The sequence below is a fragment of the Aythya ferina genome (genome assembly GCF_964211825.1).
Source record: "Aythya ferina genome assembly, chromosome: Z".
NCBI classification, from domain to species: Eukaryota; Metazoa; Chordata; class Aves; order Anseriformes; family Anatidae; genus Aythya; species Aythya ferina.
In genome coordinates this window covers 60,077,726-60,100,655 of record NC_140299.1, presented here as the reverse complement: position 1 = coordinate 60,100,655, position 22,930 = coordinate 60,077,726, and the positions used below count along the sequence as shown (strand labels likewise).

Here is a 22,930-nt window from a genome sequence, read left to right as displayed (position 1 = left end):
GCTTATCTTAACAGCCTGCACAGACCCTCTTTGCTGAACCTTTGAAGGTTCTGTGAGATAAACTCTTGAAATATTTGCATGAAGTGGTAACTGTACCACAAGATTATACAGCTATCTCCAAATCCCTCACTGTATAACACACAATTCACAAACATGCAAAGTTCCTACCTCTAAAATAAATTCTTCTCTTAGGGCAAACTAGAATACAAGCCAACTGAAATGAACATAAAGCAAGAGAAGAAAGAATTCTGTGTCCTGGTATTGTTTTTTGCATCTTACAGATTACATTTGATTTTGATTTGGTTTTTCCCTAAACATAGGAAGAGAAAAAACGCTCACAGTTTAAAGGGAGTCCTGCAATTCAATTTTGATTGCATGATATATCAAGAGCAAACAAAAACAGAGTTAAGTGACGCTGAGTGTTCTGGTGAATTGAAATCCCTTATTATCAATGCAAAAATACCGTAAGACCTATGATGAGCAAGAGGAAAGTTGGGACCAGGATAATAATACTAAAGAAAGGTAAAAGGGAAAGGTATTCTAGTTTCTTCTTTTCACGTATTTTCCCATGAAAAGATGCTGGGTTCACTTGGAAAGGAGGAAAGAAGAGGAAGCATATTTTTCAATCCCTTCATTATTTTCATTCATCATTTCCTTTATCGTTTTCATGGTAATCATTTTTACACCCCAGCAAAATTCTAGATTTCTTTGTCTCAGGTTGTATGTCTGGATTCCAGCCAGTTTACAGATAATACCAGCAGTACTCCAAGCAGTCTCTCTGATCATCATGTAAATTTGCTAAAAATGAGCTGTTATAAAAACTCCTTATGCCCTATGTGGCCTTTCACTGACTCTGGCAAATTGTTCTTTTCCTCTTCTGAATATCAAAGCAGCTCCTCATTATTACTACTCTTTCGGTAGTCTTAAGGTCAACAATGCAGGATAAAGAACACAACAAAAAAACAATAAAACCAAAACCACTGTGAAAACAGATGCAGAGAAAACAAAAAAGAATAAATTAACCTGTGAAATAGGACTAAAATGTTCAATTTTATAGATTGATGTGGCATCTCAGAGAATTTATGTGCTTTTTATATAGTAGCATAAACCACATTTTTACATAAAATTCCAGTGCTCCTCATATTGGAAACCATTTCTGCTGAAGCCTTATCTACATTAGGAAATTCTTGCAATGAAGGCTACCGAGTGTATTTGTGGAGTCTCAAATATGGAGCAACTCTCCCTGAACAATTATAAGACCAGCATTCCACCTTTACAGCATTACTTTTCATTTAGATGAAGTCTTCAGTCAAATACATATGAAAGTACAAACTTGAGGCTCAATATTAACATCAAGTGTTTGGATATATGGGATTTCTTCTCCTGTAATTCATTAGCAACTCTCATTTTACTTCACCTTTTTTTTTTCTTAGGATAAACAAAGCACTTAAAATAAATCACAGAAGATTACTACAAAATTACTGTATTAAATTATTTAATACTTTAGTATTTGTATTTTTAGCTCAGAAAATATCAGAAAAAATCCAGCTTGGCATAAAACCCTATTAAGCTTACTTATCTGACATTTCATTATCCAGTTGTAAGAAAAAAAAGAAAAAAAAAAAAAAGAACATTGCAAAGAAAATATCTTTTAGCAATCTATATGACTTTCAGTTTCTTATATTACTAGGTTCTAAGAGTCCAGTAGTCACTCTAACCACAATTTTTTAAAGGTATGAAAACTCCGGTGGTATGCAGCAACTCGAGAGTTGTGCTCTCCTTTTTCTGGAGCCAATCTACTTCATTTCCATTCCTTCAATGCAGAATTTAAAATTCATTGCCTGATATTACAATTACCGTAAGATTTATTTCACTGTATTGTAAAATAATACATGACTTTTAGACATGGAGGTCTCATTAGCTATGTTCTAACACAGCATTTGAAATCTGTCCTTGGACAGTGGAGACTTAGAAGAAGAAACTTGCTTTCAAAATACTGTGTTTGTGTTTTTTTGGGGGTAACCTCAATTGAGTCAGAATCAGTAGGGTCAAACTTTGCTCACTGTATTGTCTCTAGGTAAAGTTTGATGTCTTAAATCAAGGCTCCTTATCTGCCTGCTGTTAAAAAACAGTCCCACGCTGCATGTATCCCATTCACTGTGCATGTGCTATGCAGATGATCAGCAAACTGTCAAGAAATTAGATTTGTGTGGCTTACTATGCAGAGACGCCTACAAAAATTCTGGATCCCATACCATGTGCTTCTCTGGGTGAAGACAACACACACCAAGGGACCTGGGATTAATTGAGTCTTTGTGTCTAGAAGCCAGCACATCTGCCTTAACGTGTAAGTGCAGAGGACTTGCTCGGCATGCACATGTGCATTGACCAAGCACATCCTAAAGCAAGAGCCCTAATGGAATGTGAGGAGCAGAAGCTAGCAATAGGAAATCAAAAAACATGAGCAAAGGTATGCACACAACAAAAGAAAAATGAAAATCTAGCTTCCATTAGGAACACAACATACCAATGTGTGAGGATTGCTCTCCTCAAATTTTCTTTATAAGTCTTAATATGTTCAATCTGATAATTCAAAAGTCACAGAGAAAGAGTCAAAACCACCAAACAATGAGAAATCTCTAAGAGAAGATCTCCATTAATGTGATGTTGTAATGCAAACATCATGTCCTAATAAGAGTTTTCTCAGTTATCCACTAAAAAAATCACAGAAAAAAATATATTACTGTAAAATTTAGGTTAGTTTTTATTACATGATAGTCTAAAAGCCACATAGCAACTTCAGCATTGTGCTTTTAAATTGATTTGGACAGCTCTTTGGTTTTTTTTCAGTTAATATTTCAATGTCATTTAGGTAGAAAAGTATAAATTAATTATTTGCAATTGTGTTTTAAATGTTATTACAAATTATCCATCATACAATCACAAGTCAACATTTTAAAACCATCTGCTTTGCTGAATTGCTTTTTCACAGCAACTACCTAGCATAATTTAGGCCTGTAAAGTAAGATTTTTCTACAGATCTCTGTACAAATATATAAAATGCTTATATGAAAAAATATAAAGGTCGCAGTGACTCAGTTTCAACAGTCCAAGTTTTTTTATCAATTAGAAGAACAGCTAGTAGAAAGCAATAATAAGTTTAAGTTATATAATAAATAAATACTTTTCTACACAAGCTAGAAGCACATACCTCCCAAATAATGCTCTTCAGAATACTGATCAGGGGTTTCTTGTCAGTAGGTAACCACCACAACCTACTGAGATTTTCGTCTGTGGTATGTGTGTCTAAAGGAGTAAGAAATCATTTACAGAATATCCTCTTTTGTTTTCAGGGAAACTGTTATGATTCTTTACTTCTAGATTGGTGCCAGAATACTGGAAAGCACAACTCTTAAAAATATTCCAATATTTTTCACCTATATTAAAATGCATGTTGCTCAATATAGGTTGTTTAAAGTGCACTAAGGAATCTTGTGATGGTCAGGGTGAGTATTTTATTAACATACATGTTTTACAATTGTCTAAAATATTTGTTATGTTCTCTGACTCTTCAGAAAATATATGTCTTTCATCAGATAGCTGGACTCTATCAATTTCACAGAATCATAGACTCATTAATGTTGGAAAAGCCCTCCAGGATCACCTGGTCCAACCATCCCCCTACTACCAATGTCACCCACTAAACCCTGTCCCTAAGCACCATGTTCAACCTTCCCTTGAACACCCCAGGGATGGTGACTCCACCATCTCCCTGGGGAACCCCTTCCAATGCCTGACTGCTCTTTCTGAGAAGGGATGCATAGTTTTTAATTCAGTTTACATTTTTAATAGAGTAACATCTTTTTACATAAGTTTCAAAATAATTTTTTAATACTTGAATAAATTAAGATACTTAATTGAAATCTGAATGAAACCAGAATTAGCTGCTACTGAGCAGCTACCAAGCCACACCACAGTAGTCTCAAAAGACACAGTAAGAATACAGCACATATGTATTTGGGATATAGAAAAAGGGGAAACGTTAAACAGAATACAAGAAAATTAACACAGAGGAGATTCCCTGCTTAATGGAGCTGTTTCTAATGTTTCTCCTCAGGGAGAAAAATTGTCTGACATTTATGAATTACCAGACTTCTCAGCCAGACATTTACAGAATACAATTCTAACCTAAAACATGCCACTTTTAATTATTAAAAAGAATGCCAGAAAAACAGCTTAAACACCATAAAGCATGTTTAAGACAAAATGCAGACAAAGTAGATACCGAGAGAGGTGGGCGTTAAGCACAATTTAACAAGCCTACCAGCGTTCTGTCCTTCAAAGCTTTACATATCAAGTCAAAGCACTGACAATAATTCTTATTTTTTGTTACCCCAAACTTGCCATTAGAAAACAGAAAATTAACATCAGAATATCTTTTCTAAACTAATTTATTCTTTTTTTTTTTTTTTTTTTTTTTTTTTTTTGTCTTTCTTCTGCCAACTTCTTCAGAGTTGGCATCCATATCTCTTCGAGATTATTCAGTCACTCTGATGGTATGGTAGCCAAGTTTTAGCCCTCAAAAGAATATGGGAAAGTGTGATGACTTGAAGACAGTGCAGCATTTCTGAGGGCAGGCAGGTGTGGAAGCTAGCCAGAGGGCTTACAGACCAGCAGAACAGGATGGAAATTAAGAATTTTCTTGCAGTTTCAAAGCCAGGAGACAGAAGAATTTCTGCATAGACTTGGACTGCAAACTAGGCATGGGAATCAGAGACTCTAATTCCTTCTCTAATGGTATTAGTATGTTTCAACAACTTGTCCTAGACTCTTGAAAACCCTGAAACAAAATGATGATGGTGTTAAAAGATGAGGATTTATATTTATCAGCAGAGATGTCTGGAGAAGCTGATTACCAAAGTACATCTTAAAACCCAGAACACTGTTATTTGCCTCCATTTGAATAATGTTAATCATGTGTACAAATAAAATGATCTAATATAATCTCAAATACAATAAATTGAATAAAGGTATAAAAATCCAATAGGTCAAAGACTGAATTCATGTTCTTGTACTAAATCCAGAGCTCAAGTTATAAACAATCTAAGTGTTTATGAAGGAAATGGTTCTTAAAACACCCTACAATATACTTTTGAAGACAAATTCAGTGATACATAAAACACAGTGTTGCATATAAAGCAGTACTAGAGGCCACCACATTTTCCAGCAGAACGAATCAACAGAGAGGTATAATTGCCCAAAAGCCAACTTTTCAACCCAACAATTTGAGATTCTCTTCAGTCGTTGGTGAATAACTTGAACAAAACATCCCAAAAATAAATCAAGACCAATCCATAAACTGAACAATTACATTGCAAAGAAAAACCTCTTATATTAACAAATCTCTTATATCATCCAAATCTGAGTTATTAAATTGAACTTTACCAAGTCATGAAGTTCCTTCAAATGCAAGTATCGTAACATTCACTCTATAACCTTACTGTTAAAGGAAGTACTATGTTATATCTTGTCAAAAGAAAAATGAAGATATGCATGAGATATCTGGTAGCAAATTCTGTTGCCTTGAGTGGCTACAGAAAAACTCACAACAGATTTATGGAGCTCATTCTACTCCTAAGCAAGCAAATGCTAGAAGCAAATCTCCAAAGATTTATAAGGCAAGTGACTTTTTAGGCCAGTCATAAGAATGCAAATAAAGACAGAAAAAACAATGTATTTTACATTATAGAATTCATTTACATATGAACATAGGCTGTGAAAAAAGGAAAAATAAAATTACCTGGAACAAGTTCCATAACAATATAAATAGGTTGTCGTTGTGTGCAAACTCCTATAAGTTTTACAATATTAGGATGATCATACTGTTTGAGTATTCTGCAAAACATACAGTAAGTTTACTATATTAATAAACTTTATTGTACAAACCAATTAAATAAGAAAATATCTTATACCCTTAATGTTATTTTAATGGAACATGGCATTACTGTTATCATTAAAAAAAAATTGATGTCACAAATCCATCATCCTTCTGTTTGAGGGCATTATTTCTTACTAAAAGATCGAGATTGAACTAAATTATTCTTACTGTAGATTTACCATTTGTTTAAGGCACATTTGTCTACATAACTGAAAAATAGCCTGACAGGTTTGTAGGTTCTCAAGAACCCTTGTAATTAAATAACATTTCAGTGGTGGACCAGAAAAAGAGGTACATCAAAAAAGGATGCACAGTACATCTCTAATCTTTCATGCTGCACCTCTCAAATGCACACTCATTTCAATTTTACTCCAAGAGGTTAATAGATACAATAAGTTTTAAAATAATATATAGACAATAATTTTAATTTGGGGAATTAAATAACAACATTTGCATTTTCTTACGTGATACTTTAATAAGAACATTTGCAGCCTAAAACAGCATGTTATGATTTATATGTGAAACGAAGGGCTAGGAATAATTCTAGAGAGACTTTACAATTTTAAAGTGATTATTCTATGATTTAATAACTTAAAACACCCCCTCTCTTTTCTGTTTTTCCTAGGAACAAGAGTGATGTACTAACCTACCTGGTACAAACAAATTTAGTGAAAAAATAATATGTATTTTTTTTCCCCAGTATAACACTAGCAGTGGTAGGCTGCTCTATAAATGAAAAATCTCAGAGTTTTGCTCTGCCAAGTTATGAGAGGTTCAAAAACATGCTACGGATATAGTAATAGATATATATTGATCTTACTAGCTCAGGGGTAGAAGTGGCTTCATAGTCACAACAGAGCAAATTAATTTAAACAATTATGAAATTATCACAACATGCCCCTCTACCCTGAGGTGTTAGAAACTCTCTGTGCATGTAGCCATCTAATCAGCCTACATTCAGAATACTTAGATTGCCATTTCAAAAATAAATATACAGTTATATGCTGTAACTGTAAAATATCTCTACTGGGGTGAATTCTTACAAAGAGGACGTTACTAAATGAGGTCTATACTGTTACCCGGTCACATGTGACAATCTGTATCAGTCATGTACCCTTAGTCTGCGTATACCATCATACATTATACTGGTATAATCACTTTTAAATTAATAGTATCTTCCAGTCTTCTTATTCAAACTCTCATGGCATGTATCAGAAAAAGTTCTAAATGGAGGCACTTACAATACCAAAAATCTGGTTTATAGGCATAGCTTGCATAGGTGGTTTCAGCAAGTGCGGATGCTTGCTGCATACGCACATTAATAAAATGCCTGTGCTTAGTTACCAGGGCAACAGTTGTGGAAAGTACTGAGGGAGGGAAAAAAAAGGAAAAAATTTATCTGTAGTTCCTTTGAATTTTTGTGAAGGTCATATTTTGTAAACCTCTATAGTAAAAAATAACTTTAAATGGAAAAAAAAAAAATCCCACAGTATAAGTATATATTTCAACTACATTTAGAGAACCCACCTGGCTTCTGAAAGAAATTTTATTTTCAGTTCCTGAGGAAGATCTTCTTTACACGTTTTTACAGCAACAGGAGTTTTATCCTTTAACGTTCCCTTATATACCTCACCAAAATTACCCTGAAATCAGAAAATAAAATAATTCTAAGTAATAGAATCTTTACGAACCTCCAGAAAAATAAAGCAGACAGCTAATGTAACTGGTTCAGGACTTTGAAATACGTTTATGGAATTTTCTTCTAGTATATGCCCTTAGCACAATTCAGTTCACATAGACAGAGTTCATCTATTTTATGGATATGATATATGAGTTCTATTTGACCTTACTAGAAAAAGAAAAAAACACATTAATTGTGTAATTACAATTTTCTTGTAAAAACTCCTGGTGATATCTTAAGTCTATAGACACTGATATCAGTAATCTTATTCTTATTCTTACTCCTGTCCTCTTTCATTTTCAAACTATTGCATTTTTCAATATTTTTCAACTTGCAGTCTGTAAAAGACCAAAAGACAATCTGTGAAACTACAGAAAAACACTTCAAAACACATACATTCTCAAGGAACTAAATAAGCAAAGTAAGAAAAATAAAAACACAGAGTATAAATTTTGATTGGAAATTAAAACCATTGAAAAAAAAGCGTCACACCCCTCCAAAAACTGTTACACTATCTACATTTTTTCAAAACCTAAGCTCAAGACTGCTATACTTAAGACCCCATATTTGGACATGACTTTTGAAATCAGCTTCTTTTATAATCAGATTTTTTAGGTCGTCAACAACTTGTTCTCAGTGTAAGTTATTTTTATTTTATCTTTCATAGACAAAAATCCATTATATGTGTTTTTTTACTTAATCAAAAACAAAATGAAAATTAATGAGGACAAAAATTAAAGGAAGGAAGATATTGTGGTGTCATAGAAATCTGGTGTCAATGAAAAGAACCAGGATGGACTGGGGACCCACAAAGACCTCATACTTTTAGTTAAGCTTTCCATTTTCCAAAGAATAAATAAAACCCCATTTTAAATCTGCATCTCATAAATTTCCCCTCCTGTGTCCTGGTGCACAGAGCTACATACGACTTCAGCAAACTGCAAAAATCTGCTGGAATCTGCTTTCTTTCCTCAGTGACAAAGACATATTTATACCATGCATTTGAATCCTGTATTGCCAAAGAAAGTAGAGAAAAAAAAAGGGGAGGGGAGGGGGGAGATGCAGAAACTCATAGATGAAAAATGCTAATGCATTACTATTGACAAGGGAAGAAATTCAGGTGCCTAAACACTGGCTTCAGGTATTATTTTATTTAATAATAAGTAAGAAACACCTGGCAAGCATGGCATAGGATCTATGACCCTTCTAAAGGACAGAACACTACCTCTGATGTCTAGAAAATGCTTTTCATCTGGCATTGTTTAGAAGAATTTGATTTTTAATATAATATGTTACTTTCATTTTGTGTATATTATAGAATTAATATTGTGTAAATAAAAGGACTATTCACTGCTGAGGTGAAGCAAATCTTCTTTCTACCTTGCCAGTTTGCATCCTTGCTTGCATTAAGCTTTCATCATTTTCCTTGTCTTGTTCTCCAGGACAATCAAGATTTTGGAATTTCACAGATTTCTGACTTTCAGGGTCAATGGCTGCAGTTTATTTAGTATTTTCTTATATAGAAGCTAATGATCCTGTCATTCTTGCCTTTCCTAGTCTGACTCTGTATTTTCAGAAAAGGATGAATTACACATTTATATAGTGTCCCAAGAAAGTTTTCTTGATAGGTGCAAAAGTGCTGAAAATTTATGTAAGATACTAGACTTATTTGAGTATTTCAAAGACTTGAAGCTCCTAAGCAGAACGTGTGATACACCCCATAAGAATTAATTTATACATATACTATTGTGAAGCTACTTAAAAGTCAAAAAAACATACAGGTGCATAAAGAACATATGTTTTAACAAGTATTGACTACATCATCATCTTATATCAAATATTTTATTTATACGCCTTTCATATTTGTACATTTTTTTCATAAGACTTCACAATTTAAACTAACTTTACACACATATAGTAAGCTTAAAAGCCTTCCAACTAAGAAAAATATGTATGCTAAACTTTTCAACAGACACAATGTAACACTTAGCAGTACACCTGATTTAAATTTATTTAAAGCACAATACTGTCTTGTGTAGTAAAGCAAAAAAAAAAAATTGGTATAAAGACTGAGTATTGCAGTAATTTAAAGGATAAGGCAATCAGGAAATATATAGGTTTAATGACTAATATATACTTTAAAAAATGTTATTTAGCTCACTTGATTACTTACTTTGCCCAGTAATTCTCCCAGTGTGACATCTTCATGATTGAGAACCCATTTCTTATCCTGTGGCAAGAAAAGGAAAGAATTTTCAGTCGTTACAAATGTATACTTTCTGTAAGATGCATTTCAACAAGTAGAAATTGATCTAATGACTGATCAATCAAAAACACACCAGGCAGTTAAAAATTTATGAGTTTCTAAAACAGGTTTTAGAAAACTTGCTATTCAACAAAGTATTGAATTACACTGCAGAGTAACCACATCAAAGTATGTGAGCTCATAGAACCCTAAGCACTTCCTCATGAAAGCAGATACTGTTTTCCTCTGGAAACAGTATCTAGTGCTGTGTTTTTACCTCTGTCAAGATCAAATGTGAAGCTTCATTTTAGAATACGAAGTAACTTACTGCAGAATCAAAGAAAAATTTTCTTTCCTCAGTGCAAGTAAAAAAACAACTGATTCTTCTACTTATTAACAAGATACATATTTGTATCTCTTAAGTGTTAGGTCTTAATTCTTCTTTGGTAGTTTGATACATAACAGCCAAATATCTGAAAAGACAACAATTGCTAGTCATAGTATCTACTCAGTGTTGATGACCAGCAATTTTATTTCTGTTAGTATCTCATCTACTTACCACCTCACAAACACTATTACCACTTCTCTTATTACTGATATGATCCTAAGCAGTCTTTATTAGTAATAAGAAGGCATATATCTGAACAGGCATATGCCAACTGTGTAAATAAATTCTCATTAAAGCTCATAGAAAACCAATGCAACCATGCTGGCTTTACAGTATACCTGATATATGACATTATCAGGTTTTCTGGACTATGGAATATTTGTTGTGATACTGCACAGAAGACCACTGCATGTCACAGGATTAGGGATCATCACTGATGTTAACCTCAGTGTGCCCTGCCTGTGCTGCTTGTACTGAATGGCCTTCAGGCCTGTGTTGTGCTGCATACATCCCTTTGTCATAGGATAAACTTGGCCAACTCAACCAGCATATTGTAACAGTTCCCACCAGGTACTGGCTATTGGTACTGGTGGTGTATACTGGCTATACACCACCTGCACAGCCCTGCCTTTATCCAACAGTGCACCAAGAAGTTCTCATGGGGACATATTTTCTGTTTGACAACAGAAATGATGAACAGAGTTATTTACTCGTAAAAAAAAGTAATAATCCCATAATAGCTCCAGTGACTGAAACAGGAGAAAGCCTTCTGTGAAGAGGGCCTGTCCAGCATGCTGCCCGTGGGTTGGAAGCCCAACTAAACACTACAAGACCTGGAGTTCTCCCAGTCTAACAGGATGTAAGTTTATGCTATTTCCCTACAGTGCTAGCTCTAATCGACAGTATTTTAAATGATACCTTGAAGAGTCTGAGTGACTTTCTTACTGGGATCCTAACACCTCCTGGTGCAAAACAGGTAGTTATCAGTGTGAAAATATCTGATGGCAGGGAAGAAAGAAGAGGGAGCAAGACCCTTCTCTGTGGTTCCTGCTAACAGGAGAAGTAGCAATGGTCACAAATTAGGAAACAGGAAATTCATTCGGAACATGAGAAAATGTGTTTTTACTGTAAGGGTGGTGAAATACTAGAACAGATCGCCCAGAGAAATTTTGGAGTCTTCACCTGAAGAGACATTCAACACCAAACTGGGCATGGTGCCAGGAAACCAAATTATAGCTGATGCAGCCCTAGTTGTGGGGTTGAACTCAGTATCTCAGGTTTCTTCTAACCTCAGGTTTCTTCCCTGTGTGGTGGTTTTACTCAGGTGGGCAGCTGCGCTCTGCCACAACTGCTCATTCACTCCCCCTCCTCAAAGGGAAAGGGGGAGAAGATACAATGAAAAGGGCTCGAAGTCTGGGATAAGGACAGGGAGATTACTCAGCAATTATCGTCACGGCAAAAAAAGACTCAGCACAGAGTAATTAATGAGATTTATTACTAACAAGCTAGAGCAGTGAGAAACAACCCCCTTTTCCCCCCAAAAAAATAAAAACACCTTCCTTCATCTATGCTATTCTACCTCCTTCCTCTGAACACCACAGGCAAAAGGAAGCTGTGGTCAGTCCCTGACACTTTGTCTCCACCGCTCCCTCACGGTCCCTCCCTGCCCCTGCTCCCCATGGGGTCCCTCCCAGGGATGCCGTCCTTCCCCAACTGAGCCTGCGGGGGCTGCCCACAGGCAGCAGCTCTTCAAGCACTGCTCCCACACGGCTCCGTCCCACAGAGTCCGTCCATCCATCCCCCAGGAGCAAGCTGCTCCAGCACGGGTCCCCCACGGGTGGGTGGCAGCTCCCCTCAGACCCCCTGCTCCTGCGTGGGCTCCTCTCCACGGGCTGCAGCTCCGGCCCGGGGCCTGCTCCTGAGGGGGCTCTCCATGGGCCGCAGCCTCCTCCAGGCCACATCCACCTGCTCCACCGGGGGCTCCTCCACCCATGGGGGGGCTGCAGCGTGGAGATCTGCTCCATGTGGGACCCATGGGCTGCAGGGGGACAGCCTGCTCCACCAGGGGCCTCTCCCTGCACAGCCCACAGGGGAACTGCTGCTGCCTGCCTGCAGCACCTCCTGCCCTCCTGCTGCACTCACATGGGGTCTGCAGGGATGTTTTACTCCTTGCTCTCCCAGCTGCTGTTCCATAGCATTTTTTCCCCTTTCTTACCTCTGCTCTCCCAGAGGCCCACCCAGCATCATTCCCTGGCTCAGCTCTGGCCAGCAGCAGGTCCCTTTTGGAGCAGCTGGAGCTGGCTCTGATCTGACATGTGCTGGGCTCTGCCCACAGAAGCTACCCCTGCAGCCCCCTGCTACCAAAGCCTTGCCACCTATACCCCATACAGCCTGTGATTCAAAAACATTGAAAGCCCTACTGTATGTAATTAATAATGCATGGAATTCACTCTTCTTATGGAAGCAACTTGTTTGTAATTAATATGCTAGGTTAAACCATTTTACCAAGCTGGAACCAGATATTACATAAATTTTGTTTTTCTCCCAAAGACTATCCTAACAGCAGGCATTGCAACAGTCATCACTACCTTTATCACATTTTCAAATTTAAAATGAAACATTGAATGTGGTTTATTATTGTTATTTATCAGTGAGACACAAAACCATAACAAAATTCTAATATCCTAGGAAAAAAAAGACACAAAAGAAAACATATAAACTTATCTCCTACCATGGCTGAATCCTAAGTAGCTAGTACAGAACTTTGAGCGTAACCTGCATACAGAGCATTATGAATGACCTTTTTGGAGCAAATAGCTTAAGTTAATCTTAAACGAAGATGAAGGATTTTGTGTGTTTTGTTTTTGTTGTTGTTTGGTTGGTTTTTTTTTGGTCGTTGTTGTTATTTAAACTCTAAAAATTCTTCTCCCCTTTCAGATCGAAGGCTAAATCTTTTACAACACTTTCTCCACAGGCATCACAGTGAATAAGCACTACTTCCTTTGACCTATGCAGCCAATAAAATCTGACGTCAACTCATAATGAATCTGAAGTCTTATTTCTTGCTCTTTTTGCAAGGAAACTGTTCAGCAGGTAGTCCAGAAATGTTCCAGGTAACTGATAGAATGGAAGGAGCAAAGAAGGATTATGCTGCACAATGCACTCATTAACTTTCTCCACACTTTTTCTCCACTGTCATGAACTCAGCAGGAGGAGAAAAAAAAAAAAAAAGGAAGGGGGTAAAGTATTATTATGATTTCTATGATAGTTATATCACAGAATTATGCTGATCATTGCTCGTGTAAGCCATGTTCACTGCACTCTCTAGGATCTCTCTAAATGTCTCTAGTCAGCCCAACTTCCTGCATACTACTCCCATCAGCCCTGAAGGCATGAAGCCCTGTACCATAACACCATGAATACATGGTGGGATCCATGCGCTGCCATTCCCTTTTCCACGGAGGGGCATTGGGAGACTTGAAAGAAAATTCTCCAACAATGATCACTTGATTTTTCTCCTGCAGACAACATTCTTGATTAAAACTATTGCCTCACTGACCAGACACCAGTAATGACTTTTTCCTTCATCTCCATTTGATTTTGCTAAAAATAGAAATGTTCTATTCACTGAAGCCCGTTAAATATTCTAGATTATTTATTTTTTGCTGATGGGATGCTTCTTTCAGTAGCTGTTATACTATAAATGTAGGAAGGGCCATCAAATTACACGCTGTCCTTCACAAGAAATGCTCAAATTTAAGAAAACAATTTGAAAATAAAGTTCTAAAGAAAAAAAAAAGTATATATACATATATATATATAAACTACTACTTAGAAGTATTAACATAAGGGTTTTTAACATTGAAATAAGTACTGTTAAGGCCAAAAAGTTATGAAAATAAATAATAATAGATTTTTTAACCTTTTAATTTCTAAGATTCTATGTAGTGAATGGCTTTTTGAATATTGACATGACACTTCAGATGGCTGTTTATGAAGAAAAAATCTGATACATAATCCTTCAGAGAAATAATTAAACAATATGGTACCATAAACTGTAATCAGATGATCTGTCAAAGGAATTGTTATAATTATAGCAGTACATTAATTGCTATCTGTATCTCTCTTTTTATGAAAACCTTAAGTTTTTGTCATACCAGTATAAAGTATTAATTACATTGAGTATCTTAGTTCTGTCAAATTTTTCACAATTCAAGGATCACACTAAGTTTGATCAGCTTCACTACTAAGGCTCCTGATTTTGGATTAGAAAAAAATAAACATATCCATGAGCATAAGCAAATTGTGCTGCCTTGCTAGTCTCAGTTTCACAAGGTATTGACAAGTGAATATTCACCTCGACCATAGATAGATTTGTAAGTTTCCTTCTTATTAAAGCATTATATGAACAAAAATCTTGAATTGCTTTTGTAGATAAACAAACTGTCTTAGATTATAGAGACTTGGTATGTATGCCATTCCTGTGACTAGTTGGCTGAGCCATCAGACTGAAAAGGCAGCAGGTACAGCTCCAGGAGACACTCACTCCTTTCTGCTTCTAGTTGAAATCTCTTCAAAACTGCTCTTTTAATACTCATTAGGCACCATCTGCACCAACCTCAAAAGCAGATAGCTAAAGAAAATGATGCTGTCCTTGGCATATCACATTCCCTCTGACTGCGATCATCATTCATTTAGTCTTTTAACTTCTGTATAAATATAATGGATTCTGACACCAGTAACACTTTCCAGATGATCCAGGAGAGATTAGCAGAAGACACATACTGTAACACAATTAATAGGACAGTAACTGTAACCCAGAGCTCGTATCTAAGTCAACTCCCCTCAGTCAAAAGCTTTTCTGTTGGTCCTCCCTCCTGGTTTCTCTCTCTCAGGTTCAGTGAAAGCCTTAAAGACTACAAAAACACCTCAAAGACTGTGAAAACAATAATTATTTTCTTGAGGAAATACCAAAATATAACTCTCCTCCCCTGCTTTGCCTGTCCTTTTATATAGCCTATATAGCCTTCACCTTGTGTGAATCTTAGAACTGGGCTTCTAGATAAAAAGATGACAACCACACTACTAAATTGTACTCCTCTACTTGAAAAGCAAACTCATTAACCTGAGAGTATTTCTTGAAAGGCTAGAAGAAATTCAGGTGCTCCAGGATGCACTTAGCCCTGTAAAACCTATGCAGAGATATGTCCAAGCCCTAGCAATGTTTGTAATTTCCTCCTAAATTTGAAATTTACTGCTAAGGTATGCACCTCATAACTTGAGAAGGCAGGCTAGAAACTTCATGTAGGACTGGTCCTTAAGTCCATCTGTGAATTCAAATCTTAAACCATAGAGGGTCCCTCTGTCACACAGCACTAGTCAAGTTGAAGAAAACATTTAATGTAGCCATATTAAACTAAACAAGTCTGAAGCTTCACATGCATTATAGTTTCATCTAGCACCTTACAGCACTTGCAGAGTGATTTAACCTCTGTTTATTCTACTGACCAGCACCAAGGCAGTTTCTTCAGCAGATAGCTGAAAAGAAACTAAGAGATGCTATCTAGTGTATAAATCTGGCATTAGAAGAAAAAAGATATCTAATTAGCAGTATGTTAAAGAGCCATTCAAACACTGTTTTGAAACTGTGCAACTGACTCAAATAATCATCTTTAATAACCTACAGCACTGCAAGGTGGACAGCAACAAGGACAAAACTGTATTTCTACTGCAAGTACGTAGTCTCACTAACTCTGTTCAACTTGTGCTGAGCTGAATATGACATATCCAATATTTTTGGGAAGCTACCAACAATTAAATACATCAATGAAGCACACAAAGCAATTGATCAGCATAACATAAACAAAAGTTAGCAAATAAGGCTGTCTTTTTTTCCTATCTGATCATAAAATTCATGATTTTGGGCAAGTGCCTATTTCTGGTTATGATAGACAGTATTTCTCCAGTTGTTAATACTCTCAGATTACTCGCAGAAGACACTGAGAGATACAAAAGAAATGGACAGCAAAACGTGAAATAAAACACAACCTTTAACGTAGGTATGGATAAACAGACACTAATGCCCGTCAGTCTGAGTCATAAAAATTCTCATTTTAACAGAGTTGTTTCTAAATTAAATAGAGCAAATTCAATAGATTTTCATATCTAGTCATAAGCTAATCAATGAAAGAGAAGGTCAGAGCTCTTGAGATTGTTAATGCCATTACAATTCTCTGCTGTCCTGGTTTTGGCTGGAATATCATTGATTTTCCTCCTAGTAGATGATATGGTGCTGTGTTTTGGAGTTTGGATGAAAATAAAGTTGATAACACAACAATATTTTAGTTGTTGCAGAGTAGTGCTTACACCAATTAAGGACATCTCAGCTTCTGGTGCTGCCCCACCAGCAAGGAGGCTGGGGGTGCACCAGGAGCTGGGAGGGACACAGGCAGGACAGCTGGCCCAGACTAGCCCATCCCATGTGGTGTCATGCTGAATAATTAATATGGGCTGAGTTGGCTGGGAGGGGTGCTGTTGCCTGGGGGACTGGCTGGGCATCATTCAGTGGGTGGTGAGCAATTGCATTGTGCATCACCTTCGTGTAATGTTTTCTTCTACTTCTTTTTTTTTCCCTTTTTAATTTTTATTTTTTTTTCTTTTTCCTGTTCTCCCCTCCCTTTCTTTCCTATTAAACTGTCATTACTTTATTTACCCCTAATCCTATTCCCCATCACACTGTGCTGGGAATGAGCACATGGCTGTACAGTGCTGAGCTGCCTGCTGGGCTAAACCACAACACCTGCAAAAGGAATCTGTTTATGATGTAACCCTCCTCTTGCAACGCAACTATAAATCACTCTTTACCTAGTGCTCATTCAGGCTCTTTTATTACTAATTTTGGACCACAGAATTTGAAAGCAATTCAGACAAATCTATTACAGAAATTAGTGCTTGGACATACCTGCTTATTATATGAATGATATACCTTATTTCCAAATGGGGTTATTTAAGAACCCCAGACACTTTATCCTATTACATTTTATTTATGTCCCCTGGTGTCCAAAACTACCATTATCATTTCAAGATAAATATGAAAGGAGCAGAAACTAAATTACAGGAATGTCATACTTCATGACCAAGGATTTTAACTGACTTGGCTTGGCTCAGATAAATACTTCATTGCCTTTTTGGAGATAAGCCTTTATGACATATAAGGAGCTACTTGGCAAAAGCAGGATTTTGAGATATCATTTGGAAGAATACTGGGGAAATGCCAAGACACCTAATGGATAGGAAGGAACCACCTCCAGGTGGAAACTTCTTGAGTGTAAAATGAAAGATGAGCAAGGATGATACAGAGACTGCTCTGGTTAGTACATTCTTTTACAGAATCACAGAACTGCTGAGGTTGAAAGGGACCTCTGGAGATCGTCTAGTCCAGCTCCCCTGCCAAGCAGGATCACCTAGAGCACAAGTGCACAATGCTGGCTCATAGTTAACCTGCTGTTCACCACAACTCCCAGGTCCTTCTCTAGTCCTCTCCAGCAGATAAGCCCCCAGCCTGTACTGGCGCTTGGGGTTATTCCTCCCAAGGTGCAGGACCCTGCACTTACTTTTGTTGAACTTCATGGGGTTCCTTTTTGCCCAGCCCTCCAGCCTGCCCAGGTCCCTCTGAAGGGAAGCACAGCCTTCTGGTGTACCAGACAGTCCTCCCCGGTTTGTGTCATCCACAGGCTTGCTGAGGGCATGCTCTATTCCATCATCCAGGTCATTGATGAATAAGTTGAACAAGGCCTCCAACTAGATTTTGCACCACTGAGCACAACCCTCTGAGCTCTGCCATCCAGCCAGTTCTCTGTCCACCTCACTGTCCACTCATCTATCCCATACTTACTGAGCTTGACAATAAGGATGTTATGGGAGACAGCATCAAAAATCTTGCTAAAGTCAAGGTGGACAACATCCACAGACAGTCATCACATCATAGAAGGCTACCAGATCGGTTAAGCATGATTTCCCCTTGGTGAGTCCTTGCTGACTACTCCTGATCACCTTCTTAGCCTCCATGTGCTTGGAGATGACCTCCAGGATGAGCTGTTCCATCACCTTTCCAGGGTTTTTCCAGTTGAGGCTGACTGGCCTGTAGTTTCCTCAGTCCTCCTTCTTGCTCTTTTTGAAGACTGGTGTGACACTGGCTTTCCTCCAGACCTTAGGCGTCTCTCCTGCTTTTCACGACCTTTCAAAGATGATGGAGGGTGGCCTAGCAATAACATCCACCAGCTCCCTCAGCACTCGTGGGTGCATACCACCTAGGCCCATGGATTTGTGGGTATCAAGATGCCTAAATGAACTCTAACCCAATCCTCCTCAACCACAGGAAAATTCTCCTTTCTCCAGACCTCCTTTCTTGTCTCTATGATCTGAGATTCCTGAGGGCTGGTTTTAGCAGTGAAGATAAAGTATGGAAGGCATTCGGTAACTCTGCCTTCTCTGAATCCTTTGTTACCAGGACACCTGACCCATTCAGCAGTGGGCCCACATTTTCCCTAATCTTCCTTTTGCTACTTACACATTTGAAGAAGCCCTTCTTGTTGTCCTTGGCATCTCACCAGATTTAATTCCAAATGGGGCTTGGCCTTCCTCATCACATCCCTGCATACTCAGACAATGTTCCTCTATTCCTCCCAAATGGCTGGTCCCTTTTTCCACAGCTGTATACCAGTTCTTCTGTTTGAGTTTTGCCAGGAGCTCCTTGGTCATCCATGCAGGTCTCCTGCCCCCTTTGCTTGCCTTCTTACTCATGAAGACACCTTGATCTTGAGCTTGGAGGAAGTGATGCTTGAATATTGACCAGCTCTCCTGGACCCCCTTTCTTCCAGGACCATAACCCACGGGATTCCTGCACGTAGGTCCCTGAAGATGCCAAAGTTTGCCCTCCTGAAGACCAGGGTTGTGATCCTATTTATTTCCCTGCTTCCTTCTTGAAGACACATGGTTGTTTCCAATCAGGCAAAGCGGTTCTTTGTTCCTTGGCCCACATAAGTAGGATCAGGCTGATCGGGTCAGCCAAGTCTGTGGTGATACAGCAGGTCCAAGGTCAAGCTGGGAAGTCAGCCTGTGGGTCAGTCTGGTTATGCTGCCTGGCCGTCATCCTGGGTCAGACAGCCCCAGGAGCACTGGGCAGGCTCACCATGACAAGGCAGCGCCAGGGTCAGTCCCAGCCTTGCCCTGCGGGTCAGGGCCCTGTCACAGATAACGGGGTGTGTGGCCAGGCACGGGCAGGGCTGTGAGGGGTCTGAGCAGTCAGGCCTCACTGCAAGCGGCTCCCACGGATGGGGTCCAGCCCTGGCTGAGGCCTCCCCACAGCCCTGCCCGTGAGCCTCACCCCAAGGTCACCAGAGGGAAAGGCAGCCCTCAGCTGAACCACCATCAAGGCGTGGTGCTGTGGGCCAGGAAAGGGCTCCTCTCAATGCTCCTACTGAGCTAGCTGTCAAACAAGTTGTCTTGTTTGACAGCTTGTTTTGTCCCCACAAAAAGACAGTAAAAACAGTAATTTCAGAAATACATTCTTCAACTACAAAAACAAATGAACAAACAAAAACCTTTGAAATTAACTATAAATTCTTCTTTGCATTTGAAGAAGAAAGTATTCCACTAAGAATGTTGGTAAGTTTCATGGTTCCATTTATGATGGTAAGTTTCTTCCCTTGAATAATCATCAAGGAATCAATTAGACATCATTCCTTTCTTCAGGAGAGATGCAGGTGTTGGAGCTGTGTGCTAGGTCACTGAGGCCACAGTAAGAACAGCTGATGGTCTCTGTACAAGATGAAATCTCGTATTTCCTATTCTGAACTATGCAGCTGAACTGTTATTAGTATTACCCTAATTTCTGACAAATAAGTAAGCTCAAGTCTGAGATGAGGTTTTCCTTCTACCTATCTTCATTTATTGACAAAAAACAGATCAAAGAAAACATGAATTAATATGTCAGGAAGAAGTTAGTAACAAATTAGTTATATCAAATTATAACAGCTTTCAATAAAATGTAAAACAAAATTCCCCTAACATTTTTCTACAAATTGTTGGTAACAATTTCAAACACGAAGAAGTGTAACATGGTGCTTTTTCAAATTTACAACTAGCAGAGAGGCAATTAAGTACTCAACATTTTAGAAACAGACATTTTGCAAACTAGATATAAATTTAAAAGCAACAGCTTATACACTTGTATACACTTAGCATTTCAACAAGAGACAGGAAAGGGGGGAAAGAAAATGCCACCTATTTTTGTATTCTATTTCAGAGCACCCTCAGAGAAAAGCAAGAGTCTTACCTAGCAGACTACAAAGCAAGATTTGTAAGAGGAAAGAGTCAGTGAATTCTGATCAGGTTCTCTCACAGGATGAACACTTTCAAAGAATTCTGTTTTATCATCAATGTTATTTACTCATCTCATGTACTTTGTATCAATATTTCCCCTTGCTAGTTCAGATCATATTGAAACTATAAACCTAGGTACTGTCATACTAATAAATACGATCTACCACAAACTTTGCTCCTGCTTTTCATCTTAACAGTAGGTGCATCAAAAACAAAAAAAGGTTGAAAAATATCTAGAAATTGGAAACTGTAGTTGATTTAGGGGAAATAAATGGCACCAACTAAAATTATTTTTTCAGAACATTGAGAAGACTCAACCAAAAACAAAATATTGTTTTATGAGAACTGAGAACAGGAGACTTCCCAACTTAGGAATGTATCTTAACTGAGCGTGGGGCATTTATCAAAAGCCTCAACCTCCTTTCCCCCACCTCCACTAATTCTTCAGTAACACTCTTCTAGAAAAACATAAAATAGAGGAATATTGCTCAGGAGCACAGTGCATATACATGCATTATGCCTGTTTGTTCATATTGCAAGCATAAAATATGGGTTCAGAAAAATATTTTGAAAAGTAGTATTACCACTCCTTCCTCCAACTGGGACAGAAAATATCAGTAGTAAGAATTACTGCAGCTATGAGCAATTTTTCCACAACAATAAAAATGGAAAGTCAATCTTTCACCTTTAGTAGTAATGTTAATTAGAGTAAAGTTCTTAACAGCTAAGAAAGTCATCATCACAGATCATTTTTCATGACGCAGGCATTCAAATATCACTTCTCAAAACTCGCTGAAGCAGATACAAAAAAGAAAGCCAGTAACAGTTGTGTACGGGTGAATCGGACCTACCAATGTGGAAATGAGAAATGATCTTAGAATTACGATTTGCTGCACCACCAATGATCTGATGTGCATACCAATTTCATGATTCACAAACTATGTATTTCAAGTCCTTCAGATTGAGTACAGAAATACAGGTAGCTAGCGGAAAAGATTTTTCATTAAGAGCAAGTGAGTTTTACAAGAGGGGTTCTGAAAACCCCACTGACAACTGCTTTAAAACTGTTTCAGAATAAAGATTCATGACCTGTAAAAATTGTTACAGAAGCTGTTTAGCATTATCTATGCAAAATATGAACTTTTTTCCACAGAGCTAAACCTATTTCATCTGACTTGATAGCACCATTAAAACCTTCACTATGAAGTTCAACCTTTTTACTAAACCAAATCCTGAACAGCCATAAACCGACAAGATAGAACTAAGATTTGTAAAAGCTACTATGCAGCATACAAAACATAGAAGTGACCTCAAATTAACTCCACAGTTTTTCCTTGAGCCTTCTTTCTTGAAGATCAATAGACAAAATGACTGCAGAAATCAATATGAAAAAAAAAATACTTTTTTTGGAAGAATATACAGTATTTCCCAAAGATTATGCTCTATTCTTTATCAAATGACTAGAAAGATGCTGAGAGTATTTCAGAAAAAGTACAGGAAATAAAGAAAAATAAAGAGAAAAAAAGCTGAGAAGGAAGAAGTAATAAACAGAATGTGAAATCCAAAAGTGTAGGGAAAAAAAAAAAAAAAAGTAAATTTTATTTAAAAATCATTGTATTTAAAATACACTAAGGAAACTTAGAGCACTTAACTCAATATAGTAGCTTCGGCTCCTAAACTGAAGAATTCAAAATCACATATTTACCAAATGCAGGCAGATTTTATCTGCCCTTTATGGAGTAGCCTTCCAAAACAGGACCATTCCTCAGTAGACTCAAAGGAAAAGAAACTGTGATTGCAGTTTCTCATTTAAACACTTTGTACGATTGAAAAGAGAGGAATGTAAAAACTGAGTCTTTTTATGCATAAAAGCAAAAATACATTCCAATTGTTAAACTAGGCTAAAATATTTCCACAAACACACACATACTTTTATTTCTTTGCCTCACCCCTCAACCCCTATGAAAACTGCATGAACTTTTCATAGTTCATGCACTTTTTTCATGGGATTGGTAGACTACGGATGTGTCTAAAAATGTCCATTATATGTAAAATACTTAGATATATTTGGCTTCATCCTCACTTCAAACTTCAGCTGTTTCCAGTTAGATAGTTTCTTTTCCACAAGAGACAAAACGTTTCACTTATTTTGGCAACATCCACACACTAAGGTATACTCCCTGCTAGACTGAACCTTTAAACACCCAACAATCCTTCCAGAATAATTTCTAAATTGTAGTGGTTAGTATGCACTTCGGTATACCTACGAAAGAGCTTCAGGTCCCCAATTAGAGC

At 37.5% G+C, this 22,930-nt stretch overlaps 1 protein-coding gene across 8 annotated transcripts in view; it reads right to left on the bottom strand.

Moving 5' to 3' along the window:
* The window catches only part of FER (FER tyrosine kinase), a 190,207-nt gene that overhangs the window by 61,015 nt on the left and 106,262 nt on the right, over positions 1-22,930 (bottom strand). For 7 of the 8 annotated variants that reach the window (XM_084504774.1, XM_084504780.1, XM_084504779.1 and 4 more), the window contains 3 exons: positions 9,793-9,849; positions 7,466-7,581; positions 5,801-5,895 (listed from right to left, as the gene is read on the bottom strand). In XM_084504774.1, the coding sequence (XP_084360900.1) occupies positions 5,801-5,895; positions 7,466-7,581; positions 9,793-9,849 (268 nt within the window). Of the gene's footprint in view, positions 1-4,308; positions 4,841-5,800; positions 5,896-7,465; positions 7,582-9,792; positions 9,850-22,930 lie in introns of those variants that run through there. The other variant, XM_084504781.1, reaches the window with a different exon arrangement.